General features: G+C 45.6%; 3 protein-coding genes across 5 annotated transcripts; 2 read left to right on the top strand and 1 right to left on the bottom strand.

Annotated features, from left to right (window-relative positions):
- Window positions 1–562: 562 nt before the first annotated feature.
- METTL1 (methyltransferase 1, tRNA methylguanosine) lies at window positions 563–3,805 on the bottom strand. Its single transcript, XM_019742410.2, has 6 exons — window positions 3,676–3,805; window positions 2,800–2,963; window positions 1,701–1,885; window positions 1,495–1,608; window positions 1,254–1,355; window positions 563–1,093 (listed from the first exon to the last, which is right to left on the bottom strand). The coding sequence occupies exons 1-6, from the start codon at window positions 3,786–3,788 to the stop codon at window positions 938–940; spliced, it is 834 nt and encodes a 277-aa protein (XP_019597969.1). The 5' UTR covers window positions 3,789–3,805; the 3' UTR covers window positions 563–937.
- Window positions 3,806–3,818: 13 nt separating this feature from the next.
- On the top strand, window positions 3,819–10,645 carry EEF1AKMT3 (EEF1A lysine methyltransferase 3). The gene is made up of 4 exons (XM_019742413.2): window positions 3,819–4,080; window positions 4,357–4,581; window positions 4,693–4,804; window positions 8,689–10,645. The coding sequence occupies exons 2-4, from the start codon at window positions 4,405–4,407 to the stop codon at window positions 9,078–9,080; spliced, it is 681 nt and encodes a 226-aa protein (XP_019597972.1). The 5' UTR covers window positions 3,819–4,080; window positions 4,357–4,404; the 3' UTR covers window positions 9,081–10,645.
- Window positions 10,646–10,796: 151 nt separating this feature from the next.
- TSFM (Ts translation elongation factor, mitochondrial) lies at window positions 10,797–19,273 on the top strand. Of its 3 annotated transcripts, none has more exons than XM_019742409.2 (6): window positions 10,797–10,950; window positions 11,204–11,374; window positions 12,015–12,143; window positions 12,900–13,022; window positions 16,734–16,821; window positions 18,697–19,273. In XM_019742409.2, the coding sequence occupies exons 1-6, from the start codon at window positions 10,894–10,896 to the stop codon at window positions 19,101–19,103; spliced, it is 975 nt and encodes a 324-aa protein (XP_019597968.2). In that variant the 5' UTR covers window positions 10,797–10,893; the 3' UTR covers window positions 19,104–19,273. The 3 variants fall into 3 exon arrangements, with proteins under 3 accessions (XP_019597968.2, XP_074181594.1, XP_019597967.2); XM_019742408.2 differs by having other exon boundaries at window positions 10,825–10,992; XM_074325493.1 differs by lacking the exon at window positions 12,900–13,022 and having other exon boundaries at window positions 10,819–10,992.
- The last annotated feature ends 577 nt before the right edge of the window (window positions 19,274–19,850 follow it).

Here is a 19,850-nt window from a genome sequence, read left to right as displayed (position 1 = left end):
AAAATTGCTCCTGGAGCCTTCATCTTTATTCCTGGATGGGTGGGGGGTAAGGGTCTTTTAGGTTCCTGTCCTCGCCACGGGAATTTGGGGCTTGAGGAGAAGAAATGAAGGAATTTTTCAAATTAGAAAAGTTCAGAGATTTCTCTGGGCTGCTGGACAGAGCAAAGGCTAAGTGAACACTCTGAATCTCCAACAGACTCCATCCCCTTTGGGGGGCTTTCTAGCCAGCCCCTTTCCACTTTTAGCCTTAGAATCCTTGTTTCTTTCTCAGCTCCTCACTCCCCGACCCCATCCCCATCAGGCTGTACCAGCCAGTCAGCTCTGAAGCTCTGGAATGAAGGGTCAACATGAAAAAGGAAAGGGTCTCCACCCCCACCCCCTCCCTGGGGCTCTCCAGCCACAATAAAGGGAGCACAAATTCCCCAGGTCAAATCTTAGGCAGAGAGGATGGGAGGAAGCATCTAATACGCATTCCAGGCTTCTCTGAGAAACAGGAGCACACGCGTGTGCTCACATATACATTCTCCCCAGGACTGCGAAGTACACACAAGTGGACAGGTGATTTGAACCTAGGAGGCAGTTTAGATGGACAGTGGAGAATTGCATTCCTCACTCCAGCTGAGGAGAGATCCAGAGGGGGAAGAGAGTGCTAAGGGAGAGCAAGACCCCACACCCCCGCCAAACGTCTCTTCTTGTCCAAGGTCTTCTGATCTTCCCAGGCAGCTTCTTCAGCTTTCTCCTGGCAGTGGAGGGGCAGGGAGGTGAAAGGAGGCAGGGATAGTTGTGAAAACCAGGATTCTGCCCCTGGGTAGTTCCCCAACTTCTTTGAAAGACTGTTGCCTCTCAGGCCCAGCAGTCTCAGCTGGGAAGTTCCAGGGGGCTTGGTTTTTTTTCTAGTCCCTGGAAAAATGGAGTCCAGCTAAGGCAAGGTAAGCGGTCAGTGAGCAGGGGGGGTGGGATTGGGGGTAACCGCCTGGAGGGTGGGATCCTGTATTCTTCGGAAGATGGCTGGGAAATTCTTTCCCCCATTGCGTAGAACTTTCTTTCCCTCCTCGGTTGAAGTGCCCAGATGTCCAACAATGGGGTCTTCACTCTGGGAGAAGGGTTTCGTAAGTCCCTGTCCGCCTTCAGACTGCCCCTGGCCCCGAGATTCCCATCCCATCCTACTGGCACTAAACTGGGTTCAAAGAATAAAGAACCACTCTGGAAAGGGGCTGTATCTTCACAATTTCCCTTATAGGCCCCCAACTTACCAGCTCCTCCAGAGGCACATGCTCAAATAGGGGGTGTCCTTTAAAATGGGTGCACATCCAGTCGTGTAGCTCTAGCACATCAGTTATGGTATATACCAGGCCCTGTACAGGCAAAATTATCCTAGACAGGGGGCTGCATGCAATTGAACAGGGAGCTGATGAGATACACCCTCATTGAATCCTTAGTGGAAGGTCCCTGAATAGGCCACTCACCCCACCCTCCCTCCCACTCCCGACTTACTCCAACTCTCAGCACGTAGGCATACTCTGCCAGCAGTGTGGGACTGATGATTCGCCACTTGTGCTTCGTCCGCTTGAAATGTGGGTCAGGGAAGAGGAAGAACATCTTTGTCAGCTGTGAGACACACATGCAGGGACCGAGTTGTGAGAGCCTGGCCTCCATGTCCCACCTGCCTACCAGCCTTACCCACCAGGGCCTCTCCCCACCTGTCCCTTGCAGAAGAAGTTAGGAAGGTGTTTCATGGCATTGCTGCGGAGACAGGCGATATTCTGGAAGCCACCTCCAGGAGCTGCTCGTAAGGCCCGAATCCGGTCTTGGACATAGTCTGAGACCTTCACCCTAATCTCCAGACCCAGAATCAGTGTGTCTGGGAACAACGGTGATAGTTCCACTAGACACAGAAACAGAAATGGAATTACCAACTTCATATTTGCAGGAAGTGTCAAGGTGTCAACATAGGAAAGAAAGACTCAGTCTGCAACTACCAAAATCAGGAATGGCAAATGAAGACAGAAAGATGCCTATATGAATGATTCTACTATGTTGGAGTAGAGGGCTGGGGGAGATCCGCAACTGTCACCAGGACTGGAAGTGGGAGGGCCTGGGAATACTGTACATTTGCAAGTGCTTTAGCATTTTTACACATTTCATCATTTAATCCTCTTAACACTCTGTGGTAAATGTGAAGATGAGGAAACTGAGGGTCACAAATGCCCAAGGTCATAGAGCTATGGAAGAGTTAGAACCGGAACTTGAACCTAAGTTTTCTGCCAACAAGTACCACGCTCTTCCTCTCTGTCATGCTGTTATCTTTATAGGAACGTCTAAAAATAGAGAAGTGGCCTAGCAAACATGGCTGGGACAATACAGACAATATCAGAGAAACTCAAAAACAAGAGGGTGGAGCAGAAGGAATAAGTTCTGGTGAGGAAGGGGGAAGGGGGAGAGGGAGTGGTGGAATCCCTGAGACGGTTCAGGATCACTGGCCACAGTGGCTAATCTCTGACGCTTGTGCTGACCAGCTCACTGACCCGGCACCTGGCAGGTGAAATGGCTCATGTAGCGACTGGGGCCAGGGATGAGGCCAGACAGGACAACCCAAGTTCTGGGAGGCATTTGAGGCAGGCTCCTCCCTTCTCCAGGGCAAAGGCCAGAGAGGGAAGGTGGAGGCTCTCCACACTGATGTCACAGCACCAGTGTCTGGTCCGAAGGGGAAAGGCCAACCATGGCCCCCACCAAACCTGCTGAGGTGGCAGAAACTAGATAATGCCTCTCCTTGGCCCAGAGAAAGGGCCAGAGTGTTACCTAACAGGCCACCATAGCCACAGCCTATGTCTGCAAACTCCACTTGGGCTTGAGCTCTCTTTTCTTTCTTATCCTTTGGGTCATCGTGGCTCTGATTTTGAGTCAGTGGATCGAAGAACTCTGGGTATAACTCAGACCAATCCATTTCCTCTGGCTTCACAGGGCTATTGGAGAGAAGACGTGAGAAACATGAAAAGGCTTGTCATACCATTGCAAAAGTGGTACTACATGTGTGTGGGTGGATGGGTAAGGGTGGGAAGTAGATGGGAGTGTTTCTCAAAAATTCTGTAAGAGTGGGCCCTGGGGCCTCTAGGAGACACAGTGGAAACCACCCTTAACCCCCAGTGTGAATCATAGGCCCATCATGAGGCCCGTGATTGCTGACCTGCGCATCTCCATTTCTAGGAGATGATGTGACTCTGGCTGGGCAGCTCTCCTTTCTGGGGCACAAGTTCCCCTTTTCCCCAAGACTGGCTGCCTAAGTCACTTTACTTTGTTTACGTGCTCTGTGCGAAGAGGATGGAGTAAGGCGAGGGAGGGGCTGGGCGTACGTTTGTCTTTTTATTATATCCAACAAAGGAAACCGAAAGATGGAAAAGGCATTCTGCCTCCATCTCTCTAGTCTCTGACAGTTTTTTTCTCCCAGGCTTGCACCACTACCCAGACTGCAGACAGAACGCCACGCCCCCTCCCAACCCGCCAACTCCGCCCTCCATCAAACCTTCCCCATCCATCCTCAAAACGGACGTCACCCAGCCGATCCTCCCGGGTCTATCCTGAACCCTCCCAGCAGTCCCAGCACAATCGCTCTCCTCGGCTGCTCCGGGCTGTTCTGAGACTTCCGCCCTCCTACCTTCCCCTGCCCTGCTCACTCACTAGCGCAGTGTGTGGTCCGCCATGGGGTTGGAGTGAGCACGCTGCCGATAGTAGCGCTTCTGGGGCTGCGAAGCCTCGGCTCCTGCAGCGTCCCCAGGCTCGGCTCCCGCCATGATCCCCACTGCCGCGTTTTTCCACAAAACCCACGTGGAGACCGAGGCCCAGGCGCATGATAATGACGCAGTCCGGCACGTTATGGACAGACCCCGCCCCTTAAAGACCCAAGTGTGGATTCGGTTGGGCTAGGAGCCCGGGAGGGCGGAGGGGCGCACAAGAGGGTGCCTCCGCACCTCAAGTCTGCAACTGGGTTGGCAGGGCCAGAGCCGGCACCCAACCTCTTTCCTTGGCCTACGTCAGCCTGGTCTGGGTTACCATCCTGGTTGCAGGCACCAGTGCAGCGCGCAGGTAAGAGGGATCTGGGGACCCCATTTCCTACAGAATTAATTCTCGCTCCTCTCGCCTCTTTCCGGGTCTCGAACTAATCTGCGGGTCTGACCCGCACGCGTGGTCTGGAATGAGCCCCATCGGCTGTTCACTGGGGACCATAGCGGGCGGGACAACTCCTCATTCCACATCCAGGAAGTCAAACTGGAGGAAGGAGGGCAAACTCGGGGAGGCGGGGCTCGGTGCCACCGGGCAGCGGAGACAGCCGGCGACCCCCCGCCCCCCACCCCGCTCCAGATCCGGGATCCCAGCGCTGGCTGCGGCGTCTGGAACTCTTTGGGCCAGATGGCGGACCCCCTCTCAGATCCTGCATCCGAGCCCGAATCGGTGTTCCCACGGGAGGTCGGGCTCTTTGCCGACTCTTACTCGGAGAAGAGCCGGTTCTGTTTCTGTGGGCACGTGCTGAGCATCACGCAGAACTTCGGATCCCGCCTCGGGGTGGCAGCGCGCGTGTGGGAAGCGGTGAGGAGTGGGTGGCTTTCTGGTCCGCGGAAGGTCCAAACCCCGCACTCTCCCTCTCCCATATGGAACCATCTCCACGACAGTCTTTTTTCCTCTTTTTTTCTCTTATAGGCTCTGAGCCTCTGCAACTATTTCGAAAGTCAAAATGTGGATTTCCAAGGCAAGAAAGTGATTGAACTGGGCGCGGGGACGGGCATCGTGGGGATCTTGGCAGCGCTGCAGGGTGCGTGAGCTTTGCTGTGGCAGGACGGGCTTGGTGGGGATGGGGATGTGGAGAAATTGTCACTTCCTGAATTCTTGGGAGAGGGGAATGGTTTGGGACCAGTCTAGTAGCTTCTTTTTTATTTTTATTTTTATTTTTTGGCGCTTTCTTTTATGTGCCAGGCAACGCTCATTGGCTGTCAAAACACCCAGGGTGGTTATTTGGGCAGGATATAAAAACTAGGCAAGCCTTAGTAGGAGTTTTTGTTTGTTTGTTTTTAAACTTTTATTTATTTTAAGTGTGTTTTTCCAGGAGCCCATCAGCTCCAAGTCAAGTAGTTGCTTCAATCTAGTTGTGGAGAGCGTAGCTCACGGTGGCCCATGTGGGGATTGAACCAGCAACTTTGTTAAGAGCACCACTCTCTAACCAACTGAGCTAACTGGCTGTTCCAGTAAGAGTTTTTTCTACCTTTCTTTTTCTCTTCATGATTTCATGGACAATTCTGTCACTTAAAAGAGCCTTTGCTTTGGACATGGTCTTCTGCGAAAATGCATATTTGGGGAGCACCCTGTAGGGGGAGTAATCTGTGGTATTAAAACCTCATGAATGCTTTATAACCTTACTATGAATATATTTTAGATTTTTATGGTTTTGATTGCTTGGGAGAAAGCTTATGAGTTTCTGAGGGTTAGAGTGTGTTTTGTGGGAAGTGGAGTAGAAATTAGGCACTACAGACTTGGGAAAGGAAAAGGTAAGGAAAACTTGGCTTCACTTTTGTCAAGAACCAAAAACTACAAAGGAAAGTTTCCTAATTTATAATCTAATTGGCAGACAAAACCTCATTTAAAAACACAATGTCATCTCCCTAGAAATGCAAATTAACATGTGTTTGTTTAGATGGACACAACTAGGTCACATTCAAGGAAGTCTTACCAGACGCAGGCATTCATCCTTCTATTCAGTTCCCTATGTGCCAAGAATCATGCTAGGTATTGGAATACAACGAGTTCGGCAGATTTCTCCTACCCAAGGAGCTCATGGTCTAGTGGGGAAGATGGGGAACATGTTACAGTACAGAACTCTGGTGAGTTATGGGCAGGGCCAATGGACTTGCTGTGGCCATGTCTCCCTTGACTCCCTGGAATCCATCGAAGAGAAGCTCTGTCAGAAGAGGAGGAGGTGAACATTATGAACACAGCAGGCTCAAAAAGAACTGAGGGCGGTCAACAGCAGTTTTCCATGAAGGATGGGTGGAGGAGAGGCGGGCAGTTATGCTAAAATGGGAGAAAGGCATGTAACATGAATGGGAACACCTACTTTCACTTGCTCCTAGACTGGCTTCTCTTCCTTTGCCCCCTATTCAGCTGCCAAGGCAGAAATCTGTGTCATCTTGTCCCTTGCCCTTTCCCCTTACATCCTAAACACCTGATTTCTGCCGTCTTACCCTTCAAACGTCCAAATGCCTCCTCCCCTATCTTTACCCTCAGCTTATGGCTTTGTTTCCTATCTCTTCTGATAGCTTCTATTCTCGTAGAAAACATCCACGTGGTCTTAGCACAATGTCTACTCACCTAACTGCGTCTGGGTCTGTATTCACTGCCTTTTTTCCTGTTACCATGGATGAATGCACTGTGCTCCTAGCTAAGGTCAAGCCCTCCACTTGTCACGAGACACCAAACCTTCTCATCTACTCAAAGACAGTTCCAGTAAACACCTCCCCTCCCCCAACTCTCCTGCATTACCAGTTTTTCCTTCTCTCTGGATCATTCTCTCTCTCTCTCTCTCTCTCTCTCTCTCTCTCTCTCATGCACATAAGTATACTGTAATTTCTCCTCTCAGAAAAAACTCCTGATCCTACATATCCCTCCAAATACTACCCTGTTTCTCTCCTCTACACCAAAGCTCAAGAGTTAATACTCACTGTCTGGATTTCCTCTCTTCCTATCTTTTCCTCAGTCTATTCCAATCAGACTCCCCCCACACACCCAACACACACCATGCCCCCTCCACTCCATTGTTCTAGTTGAGGCTGCGCTTCATTCCAAACTCCATGTTGTTAAATACAAGTTTCAATTATGAGCCCATCTTACCTGATTTTGCAGCATTTGACACTCTCTCCTCTTTAAAACACTTCCTTTGGTTCCCAGGGCTTGGTTCCCACCTCTGGTTTCTGCCTACCTCAGGGGCACTCTTTTGCATTCTCCTTTGTTGGTTCCTTTTTGTCTTCACAATTGAAAATTTGAATGCTCCAGGGTTCAGGAGCAGTGCTGTGAGCCCTTCCTTTTTCTGTCTACACTCTCTCCCAAGCAATCCCATCACCTCATGGATTTCAATGCCCTTTCTATGCTGATCACATTCTAACCAACTGAGCCATCCAGCCGCCCCTCTGGAAGCTCAGCGGCAGCTTGTTGTCTTCAATGTAGTTCTGGAATGCACAGCTCTCTGGCCCATGCGGGAATCGTACCGGCAACCCTGTTGTTCAGAGCTCACACTCTAACCAACTGAACCATCTGGCTGTCCCCAGAGTAATCTTTTAAAAGCATAAGTTAATCTATGTCATTCTTCCATTTAAAATTCTCCAATAGCTTCCTGTCTCACTCAGACTAAAAGCCAAATTTCCCACAGTCTCCTGACAAGGCGCCGGTTAGGATTTGGCTCCTACTCTTATCCCCGTCACTTCCTCTGCTCCAGTCACTGGCCTTCTTGCTGCTCCTTAGGCCTGCCGGACACAGTCCTACCTCAATGTCTTTGCACTTGCTGGTCCCTCATTGGGTGCGTTTTAGCCTGAGAGATCCATCTGGTTTGTTCCATCACTTCCTTCCATTTTTTGCTCAAATATGTCTGCTCGGTAAGGCTTTCCCTAACCGTCCAATTTAAAATTACCTTCCCTGCTTGTCCCCCGAGCAATTCTTACCCTCCTTCCCTGCTTGCAGCTTCACCAGAGTAATTTATTACTATCTGACATACAGTGTATTTTATGTATTTTGTTTGTTATCCGTTTCTTGCCACTAGACTATAAGCTCCACGAGCAGAGGGATTCTCATCTGATTGGTTTATTCTCAGTACCTGGCATATAGGCATGTAATAAATATTAATGAATGAATTCTTAATACTTCTCGTTTCTATAATGGCTATCATGATGATTAAAGAGTTTTGCAGTACTTAGTGTGTCTCTGCCTCTAGAATAAAACTCAAGGAAGGCTGAGGTTTTGTCTTGCTCACCACTGTATCCCCAGAACTTAGTAGGCGCTCAATACATATACTTTCTGAGATGCTAATCTGGTCATCTTGACCTCCTACTTCTACCTTTAAAACCTATTGCCCTCAGAATCAAGCCTGAATCTCCTTAGCATGTCATAACCATTTTTCTCTTTACTCTCATGTCTTGACACATTTTTCCTCCCTTCTACATTCTCTAAGATCTAGCCTTCCTTGAGTATGCTGTGCTCTCTCACCTCCAGGCCTTTGTACTCTCTGTTCTCTGCTTGGAAAACTCCCCCTGACTAACTCCTACTTGTCCTTTAAAGCTCACTGAGGTCATGTCTTCTGGGAAGTTTTCCAGACCCCCGAAGGCTGAGCTGTGTCAGTAGGGGGTGGGTACATAGCCCATCTCTAGCTTAGTGCTGCCAGGCTTCTGCTGACGTACTTGTATGATTGCTGTGTTTGGGGCACAGAGGTTGAAGATTAGCTTAGAGAGAATGTTGATGTTGTAGAATGTAGAGTAATGAGAATGGCGGTGGGTAAGATGGAGGTTAGGGCAACTAAAAGCCAAAGTATGGACTTCAGGTTGTCAAGACATTTTCCTCTAGGTCCAGACATTTTCCTCTAGGTCTAGGACCTTCTGGGCAGGAGCCAAAACCCTTTGGTTGGTCCCTCTGACTTGATTTCTCCTCCCTTTTTCTCAGGGGGGGATGTTACCATCACTGACCTACCCCTGGCCCTAGAACAGATCCAGCGCAACGTCCAGGCCAACGTGCCAGCTGGAGGCAGGGCCCAGGTCCGCGCCTTGTCCTGGGGGATTAACCAACATGTCTTCCCTGGAGACTATGACCTGGTGCTGGGGGCTGATATCGTGTATCTGGAGCCCACCTTCCCACTGCTGCTGGGGACCCTCCAACACCTGTGCGGGACCCATGGCACCATCTATCTGGCCTCCAAGATGAGAGAGGAGCATGGGACAGAGAGCTTCTTTCAGCAACTCCTGCCCCAGCATTTCCAACTGGAGCTGGCCCAGCGGGATGAGGATGAGAATGTCAACATCTATAGGGCCAGGCACAGGGAACCAAGACCTGCTTGATGTCACCTTCTGCTCCTTTGAACTCCTTGTCCTAATGAAGGAACTGCCATGTCTCCAAAGCCAGAAACATAAAGACCAAAAAGGATGGATTTCCCTTGCCTTTCTGTTTCCTCCTTCCCTCTTAGTTCCCCCAGATACTCTTGGGCAGGTGCAAGGAGGTACCTGCTTACTGGGAATCCTAGAGCCCTAGAACACTGGGTTAGAGTGCAAAGGAAGTTCCCAGCTCTTGTTCTCAGCAGAGGAAGATGGGAAGGTACCCAGGGTTCTTGGGGGGGGGGGGGAATAAATGGGATGTGAGAGCAGGGGCTACAGAGAGACTATCATTGATTATTTCCTCTCCTGCTGTTGTCTTTATACAGAATAGATTTGCGGAGGGGGCAGGGGAAATGCAGATTCTACTGGAATTTTTTTAAAAGGAAAAAAACATAAGCATTAAATATCTCTTCTGCATCCAAGGAAATCAGGCTTTTGTTGGGGGGCTGGGAAGAAAGAAGCCTCAGACCACCCACTTCTTGCTTCTAGAGTCATGGCTCTAACTGGGTCAAGTTCTCCCAGGCCTGAAGCTGAGGATAGGCCGCCGAGCTGTCCTCTGGACTGTAACGTCATCCTTTTCGGAGCTGGGGTCCTGATCACTAAGTACTAGGTCCTTCTTCTCTTTAAGTTTCCAAGCCCTGTCAGTCCTTCTTTCCTAATGTGTTTTACCTTCACCCCTTTTCTCTTCCCACTGTGGTACCTCTGGTTGGGGTTCTCCTTCCTTAATCCTTGGGCCACATATCATCTCCTCTGGACTCCTGGACTTCAATTCTTGTGATCTTCCCAAATCAGCTCTGCTTAGCTTCTGCTGCTGCCTACAGAAGTACGAGTAAGCTCCTCTGCTCGGTCCTCTGTCTCCCTCTACTTCATGTCCTACTGGTTTCCAACATGTATTGCAACCTTGGACCAAATTACATAAGGTCTACTATTTGTTCCCTAAATCCACACCAAGATTCCCTCCCTTATTTCTCCTTCTCCTTCTTCTTCTTCTTCTTCTTCTTCTTCTTCTTCTTCTTCTTCTTCTTCTTCTTCCTCCTCCTCCTCTTCCTCCTCTTCCTCCTCCTCCTCCTTTTTCTTTTTTTAATGATTCCCTGCCTAGAAGGGCTATTTCTACCTGTTAAAATCTTCATTACGCTTAGCCTATTTGCTGAAAAAAGCTTTTCCTGAGCCTCCTGGTTTGGATGTGATTTCTTTCTCCCTTGACACTCTGTTTGTTCATCTTATGGGACTTAACTTGTCTTGTGTGGTCATATGTCTGCTCCCTATTTTTTTCACTATTAGATTACCTTGGAGGGTAGGGCTGTGGTTTACTTATTTATAATTCCCTGAAGCCTAGCACAGTTCCTGGCACAACGTAGGTGTTCAGCAAATATTCTGTTCATTCAACAAATATTTATTGTGTTTATTGCCTACCTCCTTAGGCAACCTCTGGCAAATTTCTGAACCCACCCACCTACCTCACAATTTTGTCTTGAGTCGTAAGTGGATAATAAATATGAAAGCGCATTTGAAGTAAACAAAGTGTTACCACATGCCTTGTACTGTTATTTTGTGACGGCTTTCTCTCATGGTTTCCTGTTTCACCTGTGGGGAGGTAATTCCTTCTTGAAACATAGTTTCAATAAGCCAAGTAGGGGACGCGAATGCGCTCCCTCCGACCAGCAGGTGGCACTCTCCCGATTTGGCGCGTCCCAGTGGAGAGGTTTGGCCCAGCCGCCATGCCGTAGGCCCGTGGCCTCGCCCGTGCGCCCGCGGGCTGGAGTGTCCGGCGGCCGGAGACATGTCGCTGCTTCGGTCCCTGCGCCTCTGCCTGGTAGCACGGACCGGGAGCTGCTCGGTGAGGGGTTTTGGCCCTAGTACCGACCTGCCTTCCTTTAAGGTCTGCCGTGCACTCCTCCCTCTGACCCCTTTCGACTCCATCCCACCTTTCCTCCAACCTCTTTGCCTCTTCGTGGTCCAGCCCCCGCGCGCTGCCTTTCCCCCAACCCCGGGGACCCACCTTGTCCTAAGGTCGCCTCCCTGCCGACGTGCCTTTCAGCCGTGGAGCACCTCGCTGCTTCATCCCTTGTTTCTTACCCCTCTCCCCCCAGGCAGGATCCCTGCTTCAGTCGCCCCAGCCGTGGCACACATTTCATGCTGGGCCCTGGCTGTCTTCCTCGGCCTCCAGCAAGGAGCTCCTCATGAAGCTGCGGCGAAAAACGGGCTATTCCTTTGTCAACTGCAAGAAAGCTCTGGAGACTTGTGGCGGGAATCTCAAACAGGTGTGGGGGAGGCGGGAGAGGGGAGCAGGGAGGGGTACTAGAGTCCAGTCCCAGTCTTTTAGGGATGTCACGCTGGGGAGCACGGAAGTCAGGGCTGCTGTCTGGTGACTCAACGGCAGACCTCTAGATAGGATTCTCACTTAAATGACCTCAGCCTTTGACTCTGTCTTACTTAGAAGCAGTTGACTCAGGATCTCAGGGTTAACAAACCCTATTCCATGCAAAACTGCTATGTTGTTTCCTGCTGCTTAGAGCTGAAAGGGCATGTTTGAGCTTTGGAGTCAGAAGGACCAGGACTCAAATCCTGTGACCTTGGACCACCCACTTCTTGCTTCTAGAGTCTGGTGGGCCCACCTTACTTAATCTTTCAGTGTGGCATTGTTCTTGTATATATAAATGGAAATACTGCTATCTATTCCATAAGGTTGTTGTGAAGATTAAACTTATCCAAAGCAACAGACACAATGCTTGGCATTTGGCATTTCATGGTAGGCTGCCAGTAAATGATAGATTACTTCAGTTTCTATTATGGGATTGAGGGGAAGCAGAAAGAGTCAGGGGACTTGAACATATTTTAGAGCCCCATTCAGTTCTAAATTCTCTGACTTTGTCATCGGCCCTTTTTCTCTTCAATGTATAGGCAGAGAGCTGGCTTCATGAGCAGGCCCAGAAAGAGGGCTGGAGCAAAGCTGCCAAGCTTCATGGGAGGAAAACTAAAGAAGGCCTGATTGGGCTGCTGCAGGAAGGAAACACGACTGTGTTAGTAGAGGTGAGTTGTCAGAAGTGCAGATACCAGGAACTTTGGTGTAAGGATTTGTGGTAGACTCTTTACATTCTTAAAGAAGAGATGTTTGAGAGCCACAAAGGGTATTTGAATTAAACTTGTGAGATCAGTTATTAGTTGTGGATTCATTTAAGTACAGAAATACACAGGTATGTTGACGAGAAAAGGCCTAGCAGTCTAGAATATTACTCCTAAATGTGAGCCTAGTGTAGCCTTACACCTTGTCACTGATTCTTTCCTGGAACAGTTAGATTTTAAAGCTAAGAATTATATTAATTAATTAGTTGATGGATAGAGACTAGCTGTTTTAGAGATTTGGGGGCCACAATTGTTGAAGAATCAGATGTGGATTAGAGTGAGATTGGGGTGGATTAGAGTTTAAAGAGAAGGAGCTAAATAAACTGAGCAAAAGTAGTTTGTAGTTTGGGGAGAATGAGGTGAGTATGACATGCAGCCACAGGCAAGTGGGGAAGTTGTAGTGAGTCTTTTGGGGACATTATGGAACCATCTTCTGAATGTGCATGTCATTGCTAACTCAGGGACCAAGCAGGAATCACTTCATTTAGTTTCTGGCCTCAAACTAGGAGAGGAACTGCAACTTTAAAATTCTGGGGTCATTTATTTCTGCTTTGTTGAGTCTACAGCTTGTTCTATCAATACCTTGGTTTACCCTCCAACTTAAGGCACTTTTGGAAACTATCAGTAAGCAGCTTATGTAGCAACTTCAATTTGTTCCCACAGGTAAACTGTGAGACAGATTTTGTTTCAAGAAATATAAAATTTCAACAATTAGTCCAGCAAGTAGCCTTTGGAACCATGTTGCATTGTCAGAGCCTAAAGGATCAACTCTCCACATACAGTAAAGTGAGTTTTGCCATCTCCAACATGCTGGATTTGTTACCCCTACCTCCCTTAGAGTCTTTGCTATTCTCTTTTTTCAGACATTCTGATGCCTCACTTCCTTACTTCATGTCTCTGCTTAAATGTTACCTCTTTGGAGAGGCATACCCTTCTTCCTGTGGCTCTGTCCCCTTATTTACTTCATTTAAGAATCTTTTGTTATTGTACTTATATATTACATTTTTATTTATTTGTATGTTCTCTGTCTTCCCCAATAGAACACAAACTACATGAGGCAGGGAAATTTGTCTTTTCACTACTATGTTTCTGATGAAAGAGAACTGGGCCCAGCCCTTGGTTGAGGCTCGGTAGCTGTGTGTTAAATGAATGAATGCCACTTGGGTGGAGTCAGTCAAATCATGTGCAGATTTGTATTTAGAAATCTAGAATGGCCTGAGGTAAGGATTCCTAAATAAAGGTACTGGGAAAGGCACAATTTAGGAGAATAATCATAGTCTTGTCCATAGAAAGAGCAAGGAAGGAGTTATATCAGTTTGCCTTTGATTCAACCTTATTGTAAGGCAAAAATGAACCAACTACTTACACAACTTTTTTGTGTTTAGTACCACCTTTTTGCTCCTATTTCTCCTTGCCTTGAGATCTCATGGTAAAAGTTACTGGCATTAAATAGTCACATTACATGGAAAACTGTGTTGAGATGATTTCTTAGAATTGTATTGAGTGGATGTGTCATTTGAACTAGAAATTTTAATCTTGACTTTGCCATTAATTCTATTTGTAACCCTGAGCGATTCACTTTCCTGTGCTTCTGTTTCATTATCTGTAACAGGGAACTTTGGTTCCTTCTAGCTTTGTTTATTTTTTTCTCCTTTTGGTCTGTAGTTTAATTTTTTTAAACTTTTACTTTGAAAAAAATTTAAGTTTACAGAAAAGTTGCCAGTATTCTACAGAAAACCACAGTGGGCTTTTATCTGAAGTCACTATTTATTAACAGTTTTCTTTATTTGCTTTATTAGTTTTTATATACATATTATTATGACAATTTTTTTTATCCTTTTGTGAGTACGGTGCAGACAATGTCAGGACCCTTTATCCCTTCAGCTTATATTTCCTGAAAAAAAGAGGACATTCTCTTATATAACCACAATACAGTAATCACATTCAGGAATTTTCGTGTTGATACAATATTTTTATTTGTATAATATACAATACATATTCATATTTTGCCAACTTTCATTTTTTTCTTCTGATCTAGGATACAATCCAGTATCATATGTTGCATTTAGTTGTCATGTCTGTTTAGTTTCCTTTATTTATCCCTCAGCTTTTCTTTGTTTGTCATTACATTGACAGTTTTGAAGAGTACAGGACAGTTTGGTAGAATGTCCTTCAATTTGGGTTTGTCTGCTATTTCTTCATAATTAGAATATGGATTTTTGTAGGAATAGTAAATAAATTATCCTGTATTTTTCTCAGTACATCACATCAGGAGGCACATAATAACTGTAGGTCCCAGTATTGATGCTAATTTTGGTCTCTTGGTTAAAATAGTATCTGCCAGATTTTGCCACCATGTTCCTCTTTGTAATTAACGAGTAATCTGTATGGCAGATTCTTTGCGAGTGTAAGCATCCAGTGTCCTCAAAACTTTTGCCTAATAGTTTAGCATGATTCTTGGCAAGATCCGTGATAATTTGATAGTTTTATAATGTTTATTTTTCTCTTATAATTTCATTTATGTATATTAGTTTTATTAGTTGGCATTCTACTATAAGGAAGAGACTTCTCCCTTTATTTAGTGATTAGTTTGTCCCAACACTGACTCACGGATTCTTATTTTATACAATAAGTTATGGCTCATTGTATAATCCAATATTCATTGATACTCAAATCATCCCTGGATTTGGCCAGTGCAAGCTGAGCCTGTGTAAGCTGGCTCCACTGTCCTTTAATATATCATTATGTTCTGAATGTTTCTTTACTTTTTGACATACAAGATGTTCTGGGCTCATGTCATACTTTCCTTGCCCCAACCATGGAACTGTTCACTTCTCTAAGGAGTCCTGATCCTTTTTAGTGGGGGAATGGTTTTTAGAAACCAAGGTCTGGGGCATTAGGTATACTTATTTCTACTGAGATGGTATTGCGGCTCTGCTCTTTTAGCAGACAGAACTGGGGGGGGAGAGAGAGAGAGAGATTGACTGATTCAGTCTCATAGTGGTCAGTACACTGGCTCCTAGCAACTTCAGATGTTTACTTATCTACCCAATGTTACAATACACACTAAATTGTTTTAGAGTTACTGTACCCAACCACTGCAAATAGCAAACCTACTAAGGAGTTCAAGATTGCTTTGATGTTCTTTTTGTCTGTACGTTGAAGTTATGTAGTCAGAGGACATTATTGAAAGTTACTTGGTTTAGTTTTTTCCCCCTTCTGTGAGGTTATGTTATTCATTTGAAATGCAGTTAGAGTCTTATGTTTCTGTTTAGTCAGTTTTTGTTTTCACCCCAAATTCTGTTAATTTAGTTTAATTTTTGAATGTGTAACATAATAATAACAAGGTTCTGAAAGTTAAGACTAGTACACACACACTAAAGGCTTCTTCCCTCTTCTATCCCATTTCCTATCCACTCCTGTAGATAAATCAACTTCATTGGTTTCTAGTTATCCTTTATGCCATTTTGCAAAAATAAGCATATTTATATAAATGTTTCTTTTTTACACAGGTGGCGGTATAATTTGTATATACTCTTTCAAATTTTTTTTTTTCCCTCTTCATATTAATAATATATCCTGGAAATACTCCATAGCAGCTCCTGGAGCTCTCCCTTCTTGTTCCTAGCTGCATAGTATACCATCGTATGGCTGTGCTCTGGTTTATTCAACCAGTCTCTTCTTCTGTTTGGGCGTTTAAGCTGATTAGATATTTTTGCTCTGGGGTGGCTGGGTGACTCAGTTGGTTAGAGCACGAGCTCTCAACAACAAGGTTGCCCGTTCAATTCTCACATGGGATGGTGGGTTGCACCCCTGCAACTAAGATTGGAAATGGCGACTGGACTTGCAGCTGATGGGCCCTGGAGAAACACACTTCCCCAATATTCCCCAATAAAATTTATAAAAACAAAACAAACAAACAAAAAAAACTGTAGTAACCTGATTTAAAAAAAAAGAAGAAATAATTGCTCAATGAGTAACTTTGTGCATATGTACGCTCATATTGTTAGAAGTGTATTACCAGAGTATTTTCCTAGAAATAGGATTGCAGGGTCAAAGGATAAAAGTATACTGGTACATATATAGTTTTGTTAGCTATTGTCCAATTCCCCTCCTTTGGATTTGTACCATTTTGCATTCCTACCAATAATCTGCAAACCTTTTTAGCTTTAAAATTTTATGACTGTATGAAATATTATCTCTGATTTCTAGGAAACTACATTCTAAGAAGATAGGCCAGAGGGTTGGAATTGGAGGTGGTGTAGTGTAGAATAAAATATTTATAAAAATGGAACTGTTATCAATATTTAACATCCTTGGCTTAATGAAAAACATCGTCTATTTATACTTGTCTTAAATCATTTTCCGAGAAGTAGGCTATTTTTCCTAGTCTTTTGATAATTTGAATAGTACAGAACTGATTCTTGTTCGTTTTTTTTTTTTTTTTGCGTGTGTGTGTGTGTGTGTGTGTGTGTGTGTGTGCGCGTGCGCACTTAGGGCTTCTTGAATTCCTCTGAGCTCTCTGAACTTCCCATTGGGCCTGAGAGAGAAGGCTCTCTCAAGGATCAGCTGGCCTTAGCAATCGGTGAGTATTTGTAAGAAAACTGGAAATTAAGAACTGGATCTCCCGGTATCTTTGGTATTCTTCCAAATCTACAGCAAGAATTGTAAGCTCATGGGCCTACAAGGCTCAGATAACATGAATGTGCAAAGTAGGTTGTGTGTTAGATATTAGGGAGCAGTAGGACCCTAAAAAGCTCACACTCCGCTAAATGGAACCATTACCAAGCTCTAGCCAGTTGTTAACCTTGGGGGAAATGGGGTCCCATTGTCATCAGAAGTTTTTGGATCCTTTAAAAGAATTTATATTTGTATACAAAAATCTTCGTTTTTAGCTGTTTGCAACTAATTAAAATTATTTCAATACTCTACAGTCATTACTGTGCTGACCAAACAAAGCGTGTCTTTAGGCAGAGATGGCATTTTGACTTCCGGTTGACTACTTCTCTGTACACTATAGGGGAAATTATATGTCAAAGCTCATTTTACCTTCTTTATAAAGGGATCCAGGAAACTGTAGGGGCATTGTTTTTAGGAATTTGATCTCTCTTTAAAAAAATTGGATCCTGAATTTGTGAAGGTATAGTCTTTCAGAACCCACTGGCTATAGGAACTGTATCTGGATCATTGTGGTGGGACTAGTGGGGATTTTTCCTACGTCCTTGATAGAGGGAGGGAAGTAATGCTGGGGTTGGAGCTTGCTGGGAATTTATTGCTCATCTGATGTTTCCAGTCAAGGCATCAATTTTAGGTTTTTATCAGGTCATCATGAAGTATGTATACTGTTTAGTGAGTCATGGATGAGAAACCAGGCAGACATGGGACTTATTAAGAAATTCTGGAAGAACTGGGTGTTTCAGCCTTGTCAATTTCTGGGAATTAACTATTGTGTAGATGCTTTGGGCTGTTTTTAAGATTACTTCTAGTTTCTGGATACTCCTCTTTCAGATGTTTAGATGCAGCTACGGCTAATGCCGGGATATTTATCCAGACCCCTTTGTTTATTCTCCTACCCCTTCCTACCTTTTGGCTTATTTGGACTTAACGTTGGAGGAAAGAGCATCCTGAGAAAAAGGGGAAAACTGGAATCCGTTTTTAGTTCTCATAAACTTCTCTGAAAATATGATCTTTTTCTTTTCGATGAGAGGAAGTTGCAGCTATCAGATGACACGGGGTTTTGGATTTTCTGGGGCTTTTACTTGTGGACTTTTCCCTGATAGAAATGGATGATCAGGAGTTGTCTGTGTCAGTTATGGTGGTATTCAGGAGGGATGGTAATTTGGTGGGGGGAAAAAACGATTGCGTTGAAGTCAGATCTGAGTTTAAATTCTAACTCTGCCGTGTATTAGCAATGTAACCTTGGGCAGGTTGCTTAGCTGTCTAAGCCTAAGTTTAATAATAATAGCCAGCATTTAAGTGCTCACTGTGTGCCAAGTACTGGAATAAGTGCTTTTACATCTATTATGTACTTCTCCCAATAACCCTGTTTTCATGTTCTTGCAAGTGGTAGCGTCTCCACTTTACAGATGAAACTAAGGCTTGAGAAATTAGTAAATGGGGTTACATCATTAAGTCACTTGCCTAAGGTCATACAGCTGGTAAGAGGCAGAACTGAGACCCGACTGAGTCCAGGGTCTGTGTGACACCATAGCCTGTGTTTTTAAATGTAGTGGGCCTGGCACATAATTGGTGCTCCATAAGGGACTGTCCATCTCCCCCCATCCCTGCACACACCTTTTGCTCTGTAAACTGAAAATGGTATCTCCATTTTACAGCATATCCTCAGTGTACATGCAGGGACTGTCTCCCAAGCTTGGCCGCCTCTGTGCATGTGCATATTTTGGTACTACCACAGGCATCATATTCTGGAAGCATGTTTTTTGTTTTTGTTTTTTTATAGGGAAACTGGGAGAAAACATGACTCTTAAACGAGCTGCATGGGTGAAGGTGCCGACTGGGTTTTATGTTGGCTCTTACGTCCATGGAGCCACACACAGTCCCTCACTCCACAACCTGGTGCTGGGGAAGTACGGGGCCGTGGTTATTTGCGAGACATCTGAGCCGAAAGCAAACCTTGAAGACCTTGGCCGCCGCCTTGGACAGCATGTGGTGGGCATGGCCCCTCTCTCTGTTGGTTCCCTGGACGATGAGCCCGGCGGTGAGGCAGAAACCAAGATGCTGGCCCAGCCATACTTGCTGGATCCCTCCATCACATTGGGACAGTATGTGCAGGCTCAGGGGGTGTCTGTCATAGACTTTGTGCGGTTTGAATGTGGAGAAGGTGAAGAGGAAGCAGAGGCTGACTAGGTTCGAGAGACTTGTAGTCTAGGAAGGAAGGTTTCTTCTTAGTTCTGGACATTATTACAAAAAGAAGTTTGTCTCAGCCTCTTCAAATCCAGAATGTTTCTCATTTGAGTTTATACTGAAATTATACTTCATGGGTAAAGTTATTAAATAAAATTGTTTTATAAAAAAGAGAGTAGAATCTTTCCCTTGTTTGCGTAATGCTGGGTTTAGCTATTTTGTATCTTGCTTGTGACAAGTTTTAGGAAACAACAGGTGGGCGTTGCTGAAGTGACTGACAGTGTCTGCGAGAACAGGCGTCACCAGTCGTGCTGCTGCTCCCGTCAACACAGATTTACTATGGCGTCCCTAAAGATTCTAACTGAGTCCATCTTATTCCTTCTGTGACATGGCCCGCGCGTTCTGTTTTCACTTTGTGATGCTTTGGACTATCCTGGAACTTCTATCCTGGAACTTCCCAGTTACATGGATGGATTCCTTTGGAATTGTTGACTCAAACTTAGAGTCAATCTGGAAAATGTGGTTCATTTGTTGATGTCTACAGCGTGCTTTGAAGGCTCTCTGCAGTGGTATACACGCTGGTTCTGGCCTCATTACTGAAATCAATAACACATGGCCCTACTTCTCTTTTGGATAATGGGGTGTGGTTGGGCGGGCACTGAGGTTTCCTGGACAGCTGGAAGGCAGATTTTGGCATTTTTCTGCCAGAAACAGGAATTATAGTGGTCCAGTTATCCAGAGAGCTCACTC

Source organism: Rhinolophus sinicus, linkage group LG02 (genome assembly GCF_036562045.2).
Source record: "Rhinolophus sinicus isolate RSC01 linkage group LG02, ASM3656204v1, whole genome shotgun sequence".
NCBI lineage: Eukaryota > Metazoa > Chordata > Mammalia > Chiroptera > Rhinolophidae > Rhinolophus > Rhinolophus sinicus.
The sequence above is the reverse complement of the archived record's forward strand: the minus strand, read 5'-3'. Positions and strand labels throughout refer to the sequence as shown.

Bases quoted from the DNA above. Each gene is read 5' to 3' on its own strand.
- METTL1 (XM_019742410.2), bottom strand. From the start codon at position 3,788: ATGGCGGGAGCCGAGCCTGGGGACGCTGCAGGAGCCGAGGCTTCGCAG. The intron at 1,356-1,494 runs GTAAGTCGGGAG...TTGCCTGTACAG, and splicing joins CCTACGTGCTGAGAGTTGGA to GGCCTGGTATATACCATAAC. The intron at 1,094-1,253 runs GTAAGTTGGGGG...CCCTTCTCCCAG, and splicing joins ATGTGCCTCTGGAGGAGCTG to AGTGAAGACCCCATTGTTGG.
- EEF1AKMT3 (XM_019742413.2), top strand. From the start codon at position 4,405: ATGGCGGACCCCCTCTCAGATCCTGCATCCGAGCCCGAATCGGTGTTC. The intron at 4,582-4,692 runs GTGAGGAGTGGG...TTTCTCTTATAG, and splicing joins CAGCGCGCGTGTGGGAAGCG to GCTCTGAGCCTCTGCAACTA. The intron at 4,805-8,688 runs GTGCGTGAGCTT...CCTTTTTCTCAG, and splicing joins GATCTTGGCAGCGCTGCAGG to GGGGGGATGTTACCATCACT.
- TSFM (XM_019742408.2), top strand. From the start codon at position 10,894: ATGTCGCTGCTTCGGTCCCTGCGCCTCTGCCTGGTAGCACGGACCGGG. The intron at 10,993-11,203 runs GTCTGCCGTGCA...CTCTCCCCCCAG, and splicing joins CCGACCTGCCTTCCTTTAAG to GCAGGATCCCTGCTTCAGTC. The intron at 12,144-12,899 runs GTGAGTTGTCAG...TTGTTCCCACAG, and splicing joins ACACGACTGTGTTAGTAGAG to GTAAACTGTGAGACAGATTT.